Raw genomic sequence first — 21,205 nt, 5'->3', positions numbered from 1 at the left:
TTCTGTACTTGCTCTATATCTGGAACCCAAGAAAGCCAGCTTACCTAATTCTTATGGATAGCTTTTAGTCAGTCCCTAAGTGAATTAGCATGTAGGCCATTCATTATTTTTTTATTTAGCCCAGATATTTTTGAGCTTATGTATATTTAAGCATAGATATATAGATAAGTAGATATTAATTTTATATAGAGAGAGGTGTGTATTTCAAACTTGCTGCACTAAGGCCTAAAATCAAAGACATTTAAATGAGGTTTAAGAAATTCTAGAGTGGATTCACAAAGGCAGATCAACCCCACAGGTACATTTGGATCAACTATGCAGTCATTCATTCATTCTTTCAGCAGACATATATTGATCATCTACTATGTGCTAGGCACAATTCTAGGTACTAAGAAAATATCAGTGAGCCGAACAGACAAAGCTCTTTACCTTCATTCTCGTGATGAGAGGAGACTGAAATATAAACAGCAGGGTATCTGAAGAGTCTGGAAACATAGGGTAAGCTTATCTTTGAGTAGTGTGTTAGTTACATTACAAAAATTTATTAGAGAAGTTGTAGGTTTACAGAAGAATCATGCAAAAAGGTCACAGTTCCTATATTCCTCTCCCTCACACCCAGTTTCCCCTATTAACCTTTTATGATAGTATGGTACCTTTGTCATAATTGATGAAACAATATATTGTAATTATATTATTAACTATAGTCCATAGTTTATATTAGAGTTCACTCTCTTTTTTGTATAGATCTATGATTTTTTTTAAAATTTTAATTCTGGTTACATATATACAGCCTAAAATTTCCCATTTTAACCACTTTCAAGTACACAATTAAGTGGTGTTAAATACTTTCACAATGTTTTGCTGCTATCACAAACATCCATAACCAAAACCTTTTCCGTCTCGCCAAACGGAAACTCTGTACCAATTAAGCATTAACTCCCCATTCCCCACGCCCATCCTTGCCCCTGGTAACTTATATTCTGATTTCTAACTCTATGAATATGCATAGAGTATTCATATGCATAGAATTATTTCATATAAGTGATATCACATAATATTTGTTCATTTATGTCCAGCTTACTTCACTCACCAGGATGTGAACTTCAAGGTTCATCCATGTTATAGCATGCATCAGAACACCATTCCTTTTTACAGCTGAATAATATTCCATTGTGTGTGTGTGTATGTGTGTGTGTATATATATACATTTTGTTTATCCATATATCTGTTGATGGACACTTGGGTTGCTGTCACCTTTTTGGCTATTGTGAATAATGCTTTTGTGAACATCAGTTTCAAGTATCTGAGTCCTCCTTTCAGTTCTTTTGGGTATATACTTAGAAGTTGGATTGCTGGGGCATATGGTAATTTTATACTTAACTTTCTGAGGAACTGCAAAACTGTTTTCCACAGTGGCTGTACTATTTTATATTCCCACCAACAGTGTATGAGAGTTCCTGTTTCTTCACATCCTGGCCAACACTTATTTTCCTTTGTTTCTTAAATAATAGCCATTCTAATGGGTGTGAAGTGGTATCTCACTGTGGTTTTGATTTGCATTTCCCTAATGGCTAATGATGTTGAGCATCTTCTCACACGTTTGTTGGCCATTTGTATATTTTCTTTGGAGAAATGTCTGTTCGGGTCCTTTGTCCATTTTTAAACCGGGTTTTGTTTTTATTGTTGAATTGCAGTTTATTGTATATTCTGGATATTGAGCCCTGATCAGATATATGATTTCCATATATTTCCTGTCTTTTTTTTTTGTCTTTTTTTATTTTGATTTCCATGTATTTTCTATCATTTTCTTGTTTGTCTTCATTGTCCTTTGAAGCACAAAGGTTTTTACTTTTGATGAAGCTCCATTTTTCTATTTTTTTCTTTTGTTGCTTCTGCTTTTGGTGTAAGGTCTAAGAATTCATTGCCTTATACAAGGTCTTGAAGATGTTTCCCTATGCTTTCTTCTAGGAGTTTTTTAGTTTTATATCTTGTATTTGGATCTTTGATCATTTTGAGTTGATTTTTGTTTATGGTGTGAGGGAAGGGTCTACTTTCATTCTTTTGCATGTGAATATCCAGTTTTCTGAGAACCATTTGTTGAAAAAAACTCTTCTTTCCCTGTTGAGTGGACTTGGTACCTTGTAAAAAAAAAATCTGTTGGTCATAGATGTGAGGTTTATTTTGGAATTCTCAGTTTGATTCTATTGGTCTCTGTGTTTGTGTTTGTACCATGTCTTTTTACCAGTACCATGCTGTTTTGAGTATTGTAGCTTTGTAATAAGTTTTAAAATTGAGAAGTATGAGTCTTCTAATTTTGCTCTTCTTTTTCAAGATGTTTTTGGCTATTTGGGGCCCCTTACCCTTCCTTGTATATTTGATGATTAGCTTTTCCATTTCTGCAAAGAAGGTTATTAGAATTTTGTCTGGAGTTTTGTTTAATCTGTAAATTGCTTTGCATAAAATTGACATCTTAACAATACTTAGTCTTCCAATCCATGAAAACAGAATACCTTTCCATTTATTTAGGTCTTTTTAATTTCTTTCAGCAATGTTTTGTAGTTAGCCATGTAGAAGTCTTTTACATCCTTGGTTAAATTTATTCTTAGATTTTTTATTCTTTTGGTTGCTGCTGTAAATGGTGTTAGTTACATTTAAAAATCATATGTCCATATGGTAGGGACATGTTGGAAGCAATACAATTATTTTAGGTTAAAAAAAAATAAAATCATATGTCCAATATGTCTTCTTCAACCTTCAGATATATTTTCAGGTTGAGTACCTCTAAATGTAAACCATGAATCCAATTTATTACACAAAAATCTAGAATCATAGAGAAAATGATGTGTTTATTGTGTTTCATTTTTGTTCTTTTCAAGCATTCTGCATTATTTCATATAGTGATAACTTTTAAGAGGAAAGAAGAGGCAGAGGATGAATAGGGACATGGTTGAGTGAGGAGTGAAAGTTACAATTTTAGAAAGTATTTAAGGAAACTCTTATCACAGAGGTGACATATGAACAGAGTCCCCAAGGAAATGAGGGTGGGAACCATCTAGTTACTTTCAGGAAGAGCATCCCAGATAGTGGAACAGAAATTACACAGACCCTGAAGGAACATATCTGCTATGTTCATTGAACTGTAAGGAAGCCATTTTGGTTGGAGTAAGTTGATCAAAGAGGCAGAGTGGAAGGAGATAAAGTGGGGAGGAGGGTGTGCTGATTGTGTAGGGCTTTGTAGGTCTCTGTGAGGATTTGGGGCTTTTATTGTTAGTGAGATAAGGTACTGTACAGTTTTAAGCAAAGAGATGAAATGACCAGATTTGTTTTATAAAGATTGCTCAGCCACATTGAGACTAGACTGTAATGACAAGGGCAAAGCAGGAAGGTCAGTTAGGTGTCCATTGTGATAATCCAGGTGAAAGATGATGGTGCCTTGATCCAGGGTTGTTGTGGTAGAGGTGGTAGGAAGTGGTCAGATGCCAGATATATTTTAAAGGTAGAGCCAACAGGGTTTGCTGATGCATCCTAAGGGACAAGAACAAGAACTATAGAAGTATAGAAATCACAGCAATAGATGACTATTCAATCCTGTGACTCGTGTGGCTATTCTTGTCCTCATCACTGCTTTATTTCTCCTGTATTCTGTCATTTAGAATAAAACTCAAAGGAGGAGCTTTGAGTACCTCGATCCTTTGGCTCATGAAATGTTTAACTAGAGCATATAATTCTCTATAACAATTATAATGGAATTTTTTTGGATATTAGCATCCAGTATGTGGGATTTTGATTTACTGATTGCTTTCCTGGAATATTCACACATCCATACACAAAGCACATATTTGCATGTGTATCCAGAAAAAGGTACAGGAATTACCTGTGAATAATAATGCTTATTTCTGGTTCGTGAACCATATATTCTTGCTACATTCCTGTATTTTAAAAAATTTCTATGATGTCTAAGCATTAAATGTATAAAAATTTTAACAAGATGAATGTTTTAAAATAGAATAAGTTTATAATTTTTATTTTAAATGTAAAATAAATGCACAAAAATCAATTGTACTTTCATAGATTTGCATTGAACTATCTGAAAAGGAAATTAAGAAAAAAATCTATTTACAATAGCATTAAATAAACAAGACTTCCTAAATTAACTTACCAAGGAGGCACAAAACTTGTACACTGATAGCTACAGAACATTGCTGAATACAATTAAAGATGTGAATAACTGGAAAGATATCATGTTCACAGATTGGAAGAGTTATTAATATGGTTAAAATGGTAATAGTCTCCAAAGCAATCTATACGTTCAATGCAATCCCTACAAAAATTTCAGCAGCCTTTCTTGCAGAAATGGAAAAGCTGATCATAAAGTTCATATGGAATTGCAATAGACCCTTAATGCCAAAACAATCTTGAAAAAGAAGGACAAAGTTGGAGATACCACACCTCCTGATTTCAAATTTACTACAAAGCTACAGTATTCAAAACATTGTGGGGTTAGGAATGACATGTAGCTCAATGGAATAGAACTGAAAGAGTCTAGAAATAAATCTAGCCTTATGATCAACTGATTTTTGACAAGGGTGCCCAGACCATTCAATAGGGAAAGAACAGACTCTTCAACAAATGGTGCTGGACAAACTGGATATACACATGCAAAAGAATGAAAGTAGACCACTATCTCATACCATATTCAAAAATTAAGTCAAAATGGATCAATGGCCTAAATATAAGAGCTAAAACCATAGAACTCTTAGAAGAAAACATGGGTTTATATCTTTGTGACCTTGTGTTAGTCCAGAGGTTTCTTAGGTATGACACCAAAAGCACAAGGAGTAAAAGATAAAATAGATGAATTGGACATCATCAAAATTTTAATACTTTTGTGCATCAAAGGACACTATCAAGAGAGTGGAAAGACAGCCCACAGAATGGGAGAAAAAATATATATATCTGACAAGGTCTAGTATCCAGCATACACAAAGAACTCTAAGAACTCAACCAAAAAGTAAAACAACCCAATTTAAAAATGGACAAAGGGTTTGAATTGGTGTTTCTCCAAAGATGATATACAAATGTCCAACAAGCACATGTTCAAAATCATCATCATTAGCCATTAGAGAAATGCAAATCATAACCACAATGAGCATCCACTAAGATGGCTCTAATAAAAAAACAAAACAAAAAAAAAAACAAAATGACAAATTATTGTCAAGGATTTGGAGATTGGAACCCTCATACATTGCTGGTAGGAAGGTAAAATGTTTCAGTCTCTGTGGTAAACAGTTTGGCAGTTTCTTAAGTTAAACACTGAATTACCATGTGTGCCCCAGCAATTATAGTGCTAAGTATATACCCAAAAGAATTGAAAGGTAGAAACAACCCAAATGTCCATCAACTGAGGAGTGGATAAACAAAACATAATATATCCGTACAATGGAATATTATTCATACATAAAAAAGAATGACTGCTGTCGCATGCTGTGACTTGGATGAACCTTGAAAACGTACTAAATGAAAGAAGCCAGACACAAAAGGACACATATTGTATGATTCCATTTTATATGAAATATCTAGAATGGACAAATAGAGGGACAGAAAGCAGATTGCTGGTGGGGAAAGTGGGAAAGTGGGGAATGTTTAATAGATTTGGGGGTTCCTTTTGAGTAATTAAAATGTTCTGGAATTGGTGATGTTGGTTGTACACAACATTGTGAATGTACTAAATGCCCCACTTCAAAATGGTTAAAATGGTGAACTTTATGTTAGTGTGTACTTTTCTGCAATAAAAAAAATAATAAATGCTTAGGAACACACTGTAAAATAGGAGAGACAATTACCTTGAGTTCTATACCTAATGGCAACCATAGTTAATATTGTTAATATTTTTATGTCCATCCACCTTTGTTTTTTGGTTTATGTTTTTATTTTTTATTGTGGAGTATAACAATATTCCACAATGTTTACATAGAAGTGATAACTTTCCAAGTGCAATTTAACAAGTAGAGAGCAAATTTCAAAGAATGTTATGGTTTACAGTTCCACAGTTTCAGTTATTTCCTTATTTTGAAATATAACATACATGCAAAAAGGTGATAATTTTCAAAGTACAATTTAACAAGTAGCTATATAGCAAATTTCAAAGAATGTTATGGGTTACAGTACTACCATTTCATTTCTTCTAGCTTATTGTAATACCCTAGCAACTAAGAAAAAGAAAATTTATAGAGATTCAGTATTAATAATCTTTTGTTAAATTCTATCTTGTCTGTTGCTACCCCTTCCTCTAGTTTAATCACTTTCCTGATCTTCAGGGATGTCTAGGCAATGACCACCCTAACTTGTTCATGTTGAAAAGGGGTGTTGACATTATGGGAAAAGGGGACGCAACTGGTTGTTGTTTTTGAAGAGCCTTTTGCCTCTGGGTTTTGGGATTTAGCTGGTATAGAAGCTCTCTGGAGGATTTAAGTTTCTGAAGAATATACTTAGTGGGTGAAACTTTTATAGAGTCTCAGATAGGGACTTGGATATTCTTTAGGGTTTTGGGGATTACTGTTGATGTAGGCTTATCATACTGTGGCCATTTGGGCTATGTAGCTGAAGCTTGCATAGGAGTAACCTTCAGGACAGGCTCTCAACTCTATTTGAAGTCTCTTAGCCACTGAAACCTTATTTTGTTGCCTTTCTTTTCCCCCTTTTGGTCAAAAAGGCATTCTCAACCCCTTGATGCTAGGGTCAGGGTCATTTCTGGAATCCATGTCTCACATCACCAGGGAGATTCACTCGCTTTGGGGGTACTTCCCCACGTTGGGCGGAGGGTGACGAATGTATTTGCAGAGTTGGGCTTTGAGAGAGAAAGTCCACATTTGAGCAACAAAAGAGGCTCTCTGGAGGTTATTCCTAGGCATAATTATAGGTGGGCTTAGCCTTCCCTTTACAACCATAAGTTTTGCCAGAGCAAGCCTCAAGATTGAGGGATTGACGTATAAAATAAATGACTTATAAAGTAGGGGTTTCCTAATTCCACATAGCATATGTTCTGTCCACTATGATCAATCAGTATCTCACATTATCATCACTTAGTTGTACAGTCGTCATCACTCTCTGTTTTAAACAATTCTCATGACCCAAAACACCCCATAGCTCTTTTCAGCTCTTAATTATTTGTCCCTGTTATTTGTGTGGTACTAATAAGGTATTCCTATTAATTATAGTCCCTAGTATGCAATAGGTAGATTTTTCCCATGCACCACTCTGCTGTACCAGTGTCATACCTTAGAATTTTATCATACAAGCACCTGTTTTTTTGTAGTGCTGATCTATAGGATACATACCTTTAAACAACCCCTTTCAATCCTGTTCGCCTTCAGTGAAGCTCTGATACTTATAATCCCATTAACAAACAGTCATCACCCTATCCACTCCCATACCTTTAAATGCACCCTCATTAACATATCTGAACATACTAGGTTATCATTCCACCTTCGCTAGCATCTATCTCTAGGTCCCCAGTATTCTACATTATAAGACATTGATTTTATATTGTTCAGGGAGTTCATAGTAGTGGTAACATACAATATCTCTCCTTTTGTGTCTGACTTATTTCACTCCACATAAAATCTTCAAGGTTCATCCATGTTGCCATATGTTTTGGGACCTCATTCTTTCTTACTGCTGCATAGTATTCCATCATATGTGTATACCACATTTTGTTTATCCACTCGTCTGTTGAAGGACACTTGGATTGTTTCCATCTCTTGGCAATTGTGAACAATGCTGCTGTGAACATTGGTGTACAAATGTCTGTTCATGTCACTGTTTTCAGATCTTCTGGGTATATACCAAGAAGTAGAATTGCTGGATCATAGGGCAATTCGATATCTGGTTTTCTGAGAAACTGCCAAATTGTATTCTACAGCGGCTACACCATTATACATTCCCAATAGCAATGAGTAAGAGTTCTAGTTTCTCCACATCCTCTCTGAAATTTGTTGTTTCCTGTTTGTTTGATGGCAGCCATTCTTACTGGCGTGAGACGGTATCTCATTGTGGTTTTGATTTGCATTTCCCTAATAGCTAGTGAAGATGAACATTTTTTTCTTATATTTTTTTAGCCATTTGTATTTCCTCTTTGGAAAAATATCTTTTCATATCTTTTGCCCATTTTATAATTGGGCTGTATGTACTATTGTTTTTGAGTTGTAGGATTTCTTTTTATGTGCAGGATATCAGTCTCTTATCAGATATTTTCCAAATATTTTCTCCCATTGAGTTGGTTGCCTCTTCACCTTTCTGACAAAGGCTTTTGAGGCACAGAAGCTTTTGATTTTGAGCAGTTCCCACTTACCTATTTTTTCTTTTGTTGCTTGTACTTTGGGTGTAAGGTCTAAGGAAGCTACCTCCTATTACTAGGTTTTGAAGATGTTTATGTTTTTATTTTTATATGGTTGTTATGTTATATAAGTAAAGTTCATACCTTCAGTATATTTTTTCTATTTTATAGATGGCATAAGCATTATTTAAGTGGTTGTTTGGTATTCCATCAAGTGGCAAATTCATTATTTGCTTAAAATTTTTTATATTGTTGGACATTTAGGTTGTTACTAGTAGTCACTCTATTGTGAATAATTATTATTTATGATAGATTTCTAGAAGTGGATTTAGTGGATTGACATTTCTGATTTCCATTTTTAAACACTTTATATGATATCTAATTTTTTTCTTCTTCCTTATATTCTATAGTACTGCGTTCAATATAGATTGATAATACTAATTCTCTTTCATCTCTTGGTTTCTTACATTATTCGCAGAGCTTTTATGCATTACTTTAAATTAGACCTGTATAGTTTTTTACCTAGATCCTTTGCATGTCTGTTAGTGTAGACTTTCACATGTCACTGTCTTTATTTCTAATTTAAATAGATAAGCATTATGAGAGATGATGTATAGATATTATATTATTTCATATACCAGCAATGAAAGTACTTGAATTACAGTGAATATGTGTAATATACATATGGGTGTCTTTTCTTTTTCTCTATTTTAGCATGGATGTTTTTCAAAGATTGGGCTCTAATTCAGCTCTGACTTCTTCAAAAATAGCATCATTTGAAGAAGCATTTCTGTATCTTCAAAAGCTAATAACAACTGTGAAGGATATTCTTGAAGGAGTTCAGAGGTAAGCAATTTTTAATTTCAAAGTTTTATTTATTACTTTTCTTCTTCTAGGCCTATCAGCTTTTTCAGAGTTGCTGGAAGTGTTCCAGCAATTTTTTTTAACGAGTGGCTTTTTAGATTCACCTTTTTCCTTCTCACCTGCAAAGAATAACTATTTCTAGTTTGGACTGTAAGAATGTTTCCACCTTTTTCCTTTCTAGAAAAAATATACCAGATTGTAAGCTTCATGAGGAACTTTATTATTTTTCTAGAAAAATTTATGTTTATTCAACAAGTAATTATAAGGCATTATAAATATGTGCCTTGCCCTTTTAAAACAAATATGTTAATATTTGTTGTCATCATTGCTTTCCCACGATACTGTCTCATAGTACTACAAACTGAAAAACGTTTGAGAAGTAATGAGGTCTTACGATGCTTTGAAACTTATGCGTATGATTAGTTTAAATATTTATGAAGCATACAGAAAAACATAGTGCCAGAAAGCTATAGAATGAATCATAATACCTTTATAGTATGAAATCAAATGCTTTCCTTTGTGGCACTAATGGAAGGTAATTTTTAAACTTAATCTTGCAATTTTGTTGATACATACCAAAATTGCTTGACCTGAATTAGATATACAGTTTGTTACCAGAAAATTGCTGTTATTTATAAATTTTTCTAGAAAATTGATTTTAGCATGTTCCAAGTTTGAGAAATTTGGATTTTCAAAGCAATAGATTTTTTTTCCCTCCTTAATGGTTTTTGAAATACCATCTCATTGTTAAAAGCATTTGTACCTTTTTCTATCAGTTAGCTAAATCGTTCTTAGAATAAAAATTATCAAAGCCTTTTTACACCCTTAAGTTATTAATGAATTAAAAACATGGCAGATTCCAAGTTAAATATCTCTGAAGTGCAAGTAGCCCCTTCATAAAGCAGTATTAAATAAAAGCTCTTATGAGGAAGAAATGTTTGGTCCCACTCTCAGCTATGTAAAAATTGTTCACTCTTGGTTGCATAAAAGCCATGTTTGATGGTTCATTTTCTACAGAAAATAAGGATATAAATCTGTAATTAATCACTCAACAAATGTTCATTGAGCATAAGCTATGCTTGTCAGCGTACGAAGCACCAGGGAATCAAAGATAAATAAGATGCAACTTCTGACTCCAAGGAGCAGTGCAAACAGTCATGTTAAAACAGATAATTTCAACCCATTGTTACAGTATTTTAGAATAGACGTCTGCAGTAGAGGGAGGAAGGGTTTGGCAAGAGATGAGGCTGGAATGAGTTTGGAGGGGAATGTCTTATAGGCCACCCAAAAGCAGTTTCCACTTTATTCTGTAGGCTAGTATTTCCTGCATTCAGAGACATTAATTATGTGCCGTCATATAAGGGTTTTTGGTCAAAAAGCTTTGAAAATATTGCATACTGTACCACCCTCTTGGAAAATCACTATACATTAATGGCTCTGTAAACTTCTGCTGTAAGGAAACCATTTTAATTTTAGGACCTTTAAAACATATTGCTGTCTGGGTCTCCCACCCCAGACAGTCTGATATAATTGATCTGGGGTGTGCCTTGCTAGCAGGATTTTAAAAATTTCTCCAGGTGATTTTAATGTGCAGGCAAAGTTAAGAACTGCTAGCCAGTACACTTAGCTAGTGGTTCTCAGAGTGTGATAATGGGGCCAGCATCATCATCACCACTTGGGAACTTGTTAAAAATGCAGTTCCTACTAAGACCTGCTGAATCAGAAACCCTAGGGGTTGGAGCTTAGCAATCTGTATTGTAAAGAGTCAGATAATTCTGTGCGTGCTACCCAGTGGTTCTCAAACCTAGTGACAGATTATAATCATCTGGAATCTTTAAAAATTAGCAATGGCTGGCTCTACCTTAAACCTATTAAATATGAATCTCAGGAAGTGATATCTTGGCATAGGCATTTTAACAAACTCTTCTGGTGATTATATTATACAGCCAGAGTTGAAAAGGTATAGCATGTACTGCTTACATAAGCTATATCTAAATAAAAGCTTGAATTTTAAGGCTGATAAAATTATTTTTTCCTCGCAAGGATGCTAACTCCAAGAATAGGAAAACTGGGTAGTTCTGCTACTTTTTAGCATGTGATCTGGGGTAAATTATTTAAAGGTGCCTTGAGCCTCAGTATTCATCTATAAAACAGGCAAATAATACCTTCCCAGAGTGTTTCCTAGGGTTTTATCGATCTTACTAACCAAACCATTGATTCTCTGTTTATTTGCTGGGGACTTGTTTATAATGCAGAATTGTAGTTCTTATCCCAGACTTACTGAAATCAGAATATCTGTAGATATTTTTTAGAGCAGGAAAATTGTGGGTTTGACAAGCTTTCCAGGTTTAGTATGCAGTTAGTGAGCTGCCACACTTTACAAAAGACTAATCCAACTTCTTGTGTTAGTCACATTAGAACCTGTTTTTCTCCAGAACGACCAGTAGGGGGCATTATGAATAAAAGTTTGCTCATTTCTGTAAGCATTCATTAATCAACAGTAAACTACTAAGATTGCAAGGTAATTTTTTTTTAGCCTTCAGACAATAGACATTTAAATCAAAATAACAGAAATTAATAATTACATTTTTCTCAAGTACACGTGATTAAAATAATTTAAGAAATATAATTATGTCAAATCAATATAAGCTCAGTTAAAAATTTTTGGCTAAATATGGGTGAATTTAAAAATTTTTAAACATTGAAAAATGCACTCAACTTTTTAGTAACTACAAATTTAACTGCATTTTTTTGATTCTTTTAAAAATGGGATAGTTTCATTTGGTTTGGAGGTACATGTTCAGTGAATATTAGATCAGCTCTATTCCCTTTTATTTAAAAAAAAATAGCATATCATATGTGGTGTTACATTTGGAAGCAATACTAAGCTTACCTGTTAAGCACATCCTTCAGTTAAATAAGTGAATGAATTTGCATATTTTAAACTAAGAGCTTTGGATTCTGGTTCCAGATTTATCCTGTTGTAGCTGACTTTCAGTATGTCATCTACCCTCCCTAAGCCACAGTCTTTCCTTTTTAAATGAGAATCATGACATCTTCTTCATAGAAGTAAATGAGATGATGTTTGTGAAATTTCTTTTTAAACAGTAACATATTTACAAGTGTTGGTCTCCATTTTCTCCTTTGAGCTGATATATTAAATTCGAAATGTTTAAAGATGTATATTTCAATTTTAATAAAACTCTATAAATGATTGCGGTAAATTATGATTGAGAGTATTGAAACAGTTGTCCATTAAGTTAAATAATTGGGAGTGGAATACCTAATTTTGCAAAGGATGAAGAGAGGGTGAGGTGGGGAAATTGATGATTCCTATACTTTTTACACACTTTCTTTTTGGGTGGGAGAGGAGATTTTAATTGGCTTAATTGCTATTGGTTTAGAAATTACTTCTCTCCTCATTTTTCCTTTTATGTGTGTGTAGGATTAATTTGAGAATCAGAGGCAGTATGCTTTCCATGTAGACAAAAGTATTTTAAGTTTTTTTTTTAGGTAAGTACTATACTATCTAGTCATATTTTCACTTTAGTAAAATTAAGTCTAGATTGATCAAGTAACTCTCAGAATCAAAAAAAAACCTTTGACTTAGTATATAAAGATTATAAAGTTTCATTTGGAGTAAAATATTAATGGTAGAATTGAATTGCAAAATCTAAAATTAAGAAATGTTCTGCTGTCTTTTACATTGCTCAAAAAACATTTAAATGTTTGTGTTTTGTACTCAAATTGGCATTTCTATGGAGTTACCTAAACAGTTCAGATAATCCAACTCTGATGTACACTATAAATATGTGCAACTTTAATACACAAAGCAATAACAAAACCAATTTAGGTATGTTTTTGTGTCTTTAGAATAGATGATGAGCTACGTGGTTTAGAAACAGAGGAGAGGGGAAGGAGGCTAAGGGTGGGAAATTGCAACTTGTCTATGTTTTCTAATCATGTTTATATGTTTCACCTTTATAAAATAAAGTTGAAATTATGAAAAAAATTAGTATTTTGAACCCAGAATATAATTAGATCATGCCTAAGCGTATATATTCATTTTAATCACTGCATTTCTGTATTAGTTTATGCACGCTAGCCTTCTAGCTCAAGTATCTTTAGACGAAATGGTTGAGTTAATGAATGTTATGAGGTGGGAAGAAAAGGGAAGGGGAGTGTTCCAGTTTGCTAATGCTGCTGTTATGCAAAATACCAGAAATGGATTGGCTTTTATAAAGGGGGTTTATTTAGTTACAAAGTTACAGTCTGAAGGCCATGAAAATGTCCAAATGAAGACATCAACACAAATATACCTTCACTGAAATAAGGCCGATGGCATCTGGAAAACCTCTGTTAGCTGGGAAGGCACATGGCTGGAGTCTGCTGATCCCAGGTTGTGTTCCAGCTCCTTTCTCAGCTCCTGTGTATTCTTCAAAGTGTCTCTCTTGGCTGCAGCACCTCCTTCTGTCTGTGAACACTTTTGTAGGACTCCAGTGATTCAATTAAGACCCACCTTGAATGGGTGGGGTAGCACCTCCATGAAAATTATCCAGAGTTCTTGCCCACAGTTGATTGAGTCACATCTCCATGGAAACACTCAACCAAAGGATTCCAACCTAATCAACACTAATACATCTGACTGCATGAAAGAACATGGTTTTCTGGGGGCACAATACATCCAAACTGGCACAGCGAGTTACTATTCCTTATAACTAGATACATTTTGTGTGTGGTGGGGGGGGATGCTTTTTTATATGACAGGTTATCTCTTGAGTTTAGATAGTCTTTTTTTCTTCTTCGTCTTTTTTTCTGTCAGATTTTGTTTGGTTGTATTTAAATTTAGCAATCCTTGAGTAATAACTGTTGAGTATCACTTGAGTAATAACCGTTGCTTGTGAACATGAGCATATTCTGTGTGGGTGTTCATAGCCGATCATAGAATATGATTTTAGAAAATGAGATTGCTGCTTGGATTTAGGTAATAACGATTAATTTTGATTGAATTGTTTAGTCTTCAAAGCTTTACTAATCTCTCACATTCTGAGGCTTTGGTTTAAAATACTTTAAAGCATGATTTTTCTAAAACACAATTACAATAGTGAAGTTTAGGATGGTATTTTTTTGTGATTTACATGTATTTTCTCTTTTCTTATTAAACCTGTAAAAATGAATTTTCCTGTTAATCTCTTGCCTCATTTTAACAAAAGAACAAACTTTATACTACTATATACATAAATGACTCATGGCCAAAGGAACCCTACAATCACAGCTTTTCAGATCCATTCATTTAGCTGCTTCAATGATATTGGAGTTTTATTTGAGAGAACATTTTTATTAACTTAGCTTCTTTAACGCTGTATATTTTGATAGCTAACCTCTTAAGGTTTTAAAAAAGGTTGTTTAGAAAAGGTCATTCTTTTGACACAAAGGTAACATTGTTTAGTCTGTTTCTTTAGATTTATCTAGTTGAAACAAAAAGTTTTGTTAGAAACATGCTAATGTGTGGAAAAGTGTTCCTTATCTACAGTGGACTGGTTCATCCATGTTTGGCTCTGACCTACTTTCTTAGAGGCATGACCTTTCTTGCCTTAGATAATTAGGCCCCTGCACCCCCACCCCTCAGGGTTCCCACAACTCTCAATATCACTGCACCCCTTTGTCAGATTTCCCACACACCACTTACCCTCTCCATCACCACTTGTATCAGGAACTGAGTCAGAAAAAATAATACATACTATTATTTAAAAAATGAAAGGACTTATTTGCTTTACCCTCTGTGCCATCATTTTGTACATAACTTTATTTTTCGTAATTTATTTTGTCATCGTCTCCCTAAGATTTTGAACTGCTCTAAGGTAGAAACTGTTTTATTTTGCTATATCCAGAGCCTTGCACAGGGATGACATATAGTAGATGGTCAACAAATGTTTATTGAATGAGTGTTTTATATAGTCTTTCTGCTAGAGAGCAATTTCTTTTAGGCCTGAGTGCTACTAATAGTACTATGCTGTAACAGTAAATGCATAAGTAATGTAGAGATTTTAAAAGAGAGATGCAGAGGAGGAGTGAAAGCTATGAATGAATGAAGAATAAGAAAATCAGCAGTAAGAAGAAATACTAGAAGAAAGAGCTTGAGGAGGTCAAAAAGTACTTATGTCTAGAACAGTTGATGGAACCTAGAGCAGATGATGGAGCTTCCATTAATTCGCCCACACAGCTTTAGGGGTCACATGTTATCCTTGATTACTTAATCCTGGTCTGCACATATCAACTCTCTAAATTAGAATTAGTAGAAGGGAAGATGGGATCTAATGGGAAAGATTGAGACTCAAGGAATATAAGTAGACAATTCTTTTTAAGTAAGGTTTTGTGGTATTTATATTGCTTTGATAAACACTGTTTTAAGTCAATATTTATAGCAAATTTATTAGGTGGCAAAATATGTGGCATCAACATATCAGTCTGACTAAATTATCCAATACTAGCCGATATATATATTTTTAACTGGCTCTTTAATGCTACTGAAGATTACACATGACATAATTTTTAGAAGAGCATGATTTTGTTTTATATATATGGAGCACTAATCTATGCTTCCCAGCATTTGTCAATTCAAGAATAGGAAATAGAACCTTTATTTTTATCCTGAATTTCAGCAGGGCTGATGCCACTTCTTCCCACCACCTCTAAAGCATTAGTAGGTATTGTTGTTCCCTTGTTTTAGCCAGTAAAATTAAGTTTTGGATGACAGAATTCAGTATGTCCCATCATAAACTCCTAGAATACCATGCCTGAATTAAGTGTTTTAGTTTCCTAGGCTGCTCAAGCAAATACCATGTAATAAATGATTCACCTCACACAATGGGAAGTTATTTGCTCATGGTTTTGAGGCTAAGACAAAGTCTAAATAAAGGTATCATCAAGGCGATGCTCTCTCCCCGAAGACTGTGGTGTTCTGAGGAGGCTGCCAACGATGCTTGGTTCTTAGCTTGTCACATGGCAAGACAGATGGGTCTCCTGATCTCTGCCTTCTCTTCCAGTTCTGTTGTTCAACTTTTGGATGCTCTCTCTGTGTCTCTCTCTCTCTCTGCCTCTGTCTGAATTTCATTCTTTCTTTAAGGACTCCAGTAATAAGATTCCTAACCATCTTGGGCCACACCTTAGCTGAAGTCACCTCATTAAAATGTCCTTACAAGGGGTTTACACCCACAGGAATGAATTAAGTTTAAGAACATGCTTTTCTGGACTACACAGAGCTTCAAGACCATCACACAAAGATAATATGAAGATCACTTCTTAAAGATGACAAATCCCTGAATTTGTTTATGGAGTTTTTATTTAAAATTGATATTCTTTTATTTAGATTTGCCTTTTTCTTTGCAGCTTGTTAGTTGTTCCTGATGATTTATTGATATAATATTTTATTAAAATTCCCTGCTGTTATGTCTTATTTTAAGAAATGCCAAAACCATCAAACAGGACTGCATTTTTCAGTGAAGCAGATGGAATAAAAGACTAAATAAATCAGTGGGATGAGACACCAACAAAATAAATGAAATTGGGGAAGAGTCAATTAAACGTACTGAATAAGTAATAGTAACCTAAATAGCAAATATATAAATGGGATAAACCCAGATGATCAGTTCTGATTCCTTCTTAGAAAGTAGTTATACCAAAAGGTATAAAGTTAGAGTGTACCTTAGACTCTAAGATTAGTTTCATCCATTTTGAGAAAGATCCTCTTTTGCCTCTAGAGACTTTTAACACTGTCGTTGACCAACCAGCTGCCCTTAGTGAGAGATGATGCAATTCAGTGTTCTCAAGGCTGTTTCCCAATAATAGAAAAGGTTGAGACCAATTTAGGACAGTGTTTTGCATGTAGAAGACACTCAGTAAATACTAGATATCAGAAACTCCTGGATTTACCTGACATATTGATGTGCCAGCGCCTGTTAATAAACCTTTTAGAATCAATATAGACATACTCTTAATTATAATGTAACTAGAACCATAGGTTGTAAATTTTCTAATTAATTTTTCCTTTGCTAACATTAACCTAGTTTACAGCAGAAAAAGTGCACCTATGGGTACATAGAATTCACTGTCCTGATCATATACTCATCTAGGAAACTGGCATTGTATAATAGTGGAGTGGCCTACTTAAGACCTATTTCTATGCCAGCTGTAACCTATGAAGTTACCGTACTATCCTAGATAATGCATACATGTTGCTATTTTCTCTGTAGCTGGAACATATAGAGCCAAGAATCAAGGGAGGCAAGGGAGAATGGTTTCTCCGCTGTTACACTGAATAGCCTTCTCTTGATAACAAGTACTCTTTTAGTCATTGTCGAGTCAGGAAAACAGAAACCACTCTAGATATTATTTCAAAGAGGAAAATTTAATGCAAATACTTGATAACCCCACTATTGGAAAGACTGGAAAATCAAAGAGAAGAAATTGGGAATATCTAGAGGAACTAAAAAGAAGAGGTTTTTTAATGCAAATTTCAAGAAGTTGACCCCCACCCCCGCCCCTGCCCCGGGACTGACATCTACAGCCCTGGCATGGCCCTGAGTTGTCTGAAGCACTTCTGCTTTGGAAGCACATGCTACTCCTGATCTGAAAACCAGGAGGCTACATTCCTGTTAGTGCTGCTAGAAACTTACCACAGATGCTGCTGGAGCCCACAGCTGCCTGCAGCTGCCCTCTTTTACCCACTGCTACAGTGGCCACTGCTGACCAAGCAAGAAAGTATGGCTTCTCCCTCCCTTCTGTTTCCTGGTCTCCCACTTAGGGGAAGTTAGGTAACTGTAGTTTACAGACTTTCCATCCTTTCAGGTCAGAGGACAGTATAAAAGGGCAAGTGTAAAGCTGAGGGATAAAACATTATCTGGCATAGATGGGAAAACCTTTTTGGAAAGCTGTATGGAAGTAACAATGTTTTTTTTTTAAGTGCATAAATTTTGACTCAGCAATTTTACTTCTGGAATTTAAACAAAAGAAATACCCCTGTAGTGCTCAGAATTAGGTATATAGGTGTGCACTGCAGAATTGTTTTACTAGTTTATTGTTAAATAATAAAAATGGCACAAATGTCTTTTAACAGTTGGGTCATGATTAAATAAATTATGGCATATGTCCATATTATGGAATTTGATGCATAGCATAGAAGCTAGCTCTATGTAAACTAAATAAAAAGATTTTCAAAATTTACATTAAATTTAAAAATTCATAGAGAAAATAACTGCATATATAAATGCCGTGGCAAAAGCTCCCCAAGAATACATACAAAACTGTTTTCCTATAGCAGGTAGTTACCTCTAAGGAAAAGGGTTAGGGGCATTGGGGATGGAGATGAGAGAAAATGTTCACTTTTATACTATAGGCTTCTGTATTTTTAAAAACTTGTTAGCAAGCATTTATTTTTGTATTTCTTCTGAAATTTAGAACACTGTTTTGGTAAAAATATTTTTAAAATGGAATAAAAAGATTCCTAATAGTAAAATATATTAACTGATTCTCAATATAGAATCAGTAAGTTCCTAATAAAATATATTTGCCTAATATAGAATTTCTCACTGTTCATTTCATAGTATTTCTCTATAGTTTAGAAATATTTCAAGAAATTTTGGTATTTCATTAAGTGTAGATTTTTATACTTGAGGTAAGCTCTTCATGTCAGTAGTTTGTACTTAATAAATATACTAGAAGGTATAAAAGAAATGAATACACTAGAACAAACTTCAGATGGTTTTTTGTTATAAATTGATATGTATATTTGTTATTTTAATAAGGAAAACTAAGAAAGGAAGTATAATTTAATTCATCCAACATTTGTTTTTAGCATCTAATATTTATAAGATTTTAGTATTGGGGGAACTTGCAGTTTAGTGAGACAGACACAAATAGATAGCAAAGGTAGTAAAGGCACATGTACTAGATAATATAAAAATAGCCGTAAACTGGAAATGCAGAGAGAGTTATTAATTGTGACTAAGAGTAATGGGGTAGTGAAAGTTGGTGACATATCAACTGAATCAAAAAGACTGCAAAGGTTGGACTTTAAAGACATTCCATTAAAGAAATGACCGTGTAGACTTGAAAATTTGTGTTGGATTCAAAATGCTTAGTTTTATGGTCTGGTAAAAAGTGTGGTATTCATGGGAGGATCATGGACATTGAGTTGAAAGGTTCATTTCTAGTGATGTCAGCACAGGTGAATGATTTTCTCTGCAATGTTCATAGCCTGCAAATAGAAATGGAAAATAATAATGAAAATTGATGAAATAAAAATAACAGTGACTTTTACACAGCACTCACTATGTTCCAAATATAATTCTAAATATTTTACATTGATTAGCTTATTTGCTCCTTAAGAGGTATATACTATTTCAGATGAGGAAATTGAGGCACAGAGTTTTTATAAGACTGAGTATTGGTAGGATATGGAAGTGGTAGAAAATAGACTTAAAGCATTAGATGTGGTGGAAGACTTAAGCAATCATTTGTTTAAGTGCTTCATATATGGTCCAGAAAGGATTAAGTGGCTCATGCAGCTGGGGATAGAGCAGAAGTGAGACCCCTGATTTCATCATTCCCAGTTAAGTGCTCTTTCTACTCAAAGTAGCAAAGGTATTTAGGGTTCTGGTGAGAACATAGTTTAAACAGTTGAACATGGGATCCAGCTGGATAGAAAAATTGATAAAGTCTCAACTGAACTCATATCTAAGACACTGGTCTCAAAATATTTTTGATCACATATTCCTATATGTTAAGAATTTTAACAAGCACCCCCACTAGATGTGTCTATTTATGCGTTTTCATGCTTGTACTACTAATATATACCTAATGAAATAATACATATTATGTCTTTGTGTGAGGTATTTTTTTCACCTGGCAGCCATTAAAATCATGTATTGAATAAATTGAAGAACTCTACTTTAGAATTTCTGTCACGCTAAAACAAGATTTTCATAGTGAGTGAAGTATATTTAATCTTATTGCTCTCACTAAAATTATTACTACTCATAGTAATACTTTATTAGTGACAAAGAAAAAACTTAGTTCTGTTCATAAGTATATTAAATATTAATTTAGTTTCTTTTCCTTTAATTTCTTGCGTTGAACCAGTCTCACATACCTGGGATAAAACCCACTTGATCGTTGTGTATGATTCCTTTAATGTCCTGTTGAATTTGATTTGCAAGCATTTTGTTGAGGATTTTTGCATCTGTATTTATTAGAGAGATTGGTCTATAATTTTCTTTTCTTGTAGTATCTTTATCTGGTTTTGGTGTTAGGGTGATGTTGGCTTAATAAAATGAGATTTAGGTAGCATTCCCTCCTCTTCAGTTTTCTGGAACAGTTTTAGCAGAGTTCATATTCATTCTTCTTGGAATGATTAGTAGACTTCGTCTGTGAAGCTATCTGGTCCTGGGCTTCTCTTTGTTGGGAAGTTTTTGATGATTGTTTCAGTCTCTTTACTTGTGATTGGTTTGTTGAGATCTTCTTTTTCTTCTGGAATGAGTGTGGTTGTTTGTATGTTTCTAAAAAATTGTCCATTTCCTCTAAGTTGTTTACTTTGGCATACAGTTGTTCATAGTGTCCTCTTACGATCTTTTTATTTCTGTGGAGTCAGTAGTAATGTCCCCCCTCTCTTTTATGATTTTATTTATTTGCATCTTCTCCCTTTTCTTTGTCAGTCTAGTTAAAGGCTTGTGAATTTTGTTGATCTTCTTGAAAAAACAACTTTTATTTTTGTTGATTCTATTTTTTTTTTTTTTTTTTTTTGGTTCTCCATGTCATTTATTTCTGCTCTAATCTTTGTTATTTCTTTCTTTCTGATTGCTCTGAGATTAGTATTATTTTCTTTTTCTAATTCCTCCAGGTGTGTAGTTAGGTTTTTGATATTAGCTCTTCTTTTTTAATGTAGGCATTTAGGACTATAAATTTCCCTCTCAACAATTCATTTATTGCATCCTATAAGTTTTATATGTT

General features: G+C 34.1%; 1 protein-coding gene across 9 annotated transcripts in view; it reads left to right on the top strand.

Annotated features, from left to right (window-relative positions):
• SWT1 (SWT1 RNA endoribonuclease homolog) overlaps positions 1-21,205 on the top strand; it is a 164,695-nt gene that overhangs the window by 97,250 nt on the left and 46,240 nt on the right. For all 9 annotated transcript variants that reach the window (XM_037825162.1, XM_037825168.1, XM_037825165.1 and 6 more), the window contains one exon: positions 9,050-9,181. In XM_037825162.1, coding sequence (XP_037681090.1) covers positions 9,050-9,181 — 132 coding nt within the window. The remainder of the gene's footprint in view (positions 1-9,049; positions 9,182-21,205) is intronic.

The sequence above is a fragment of the Choloepus didactylus genome, chromosome 2, assembly GCF_015220235.1.
Source record: "Choloepus didactylus isolate mChoDid1 chromosome 2, mChoDid1.pri, whole genome shotgun sequence".
Lineage (NCBI taxonomy): Eukaryota > Metazoa > Chordata > Mammalia > Pilosa > Megalonychidae > Choloepus > Choloepus didactylus.
This window is presented reverse-complemented; position numbering and strand designations above follow the sequence as displayed.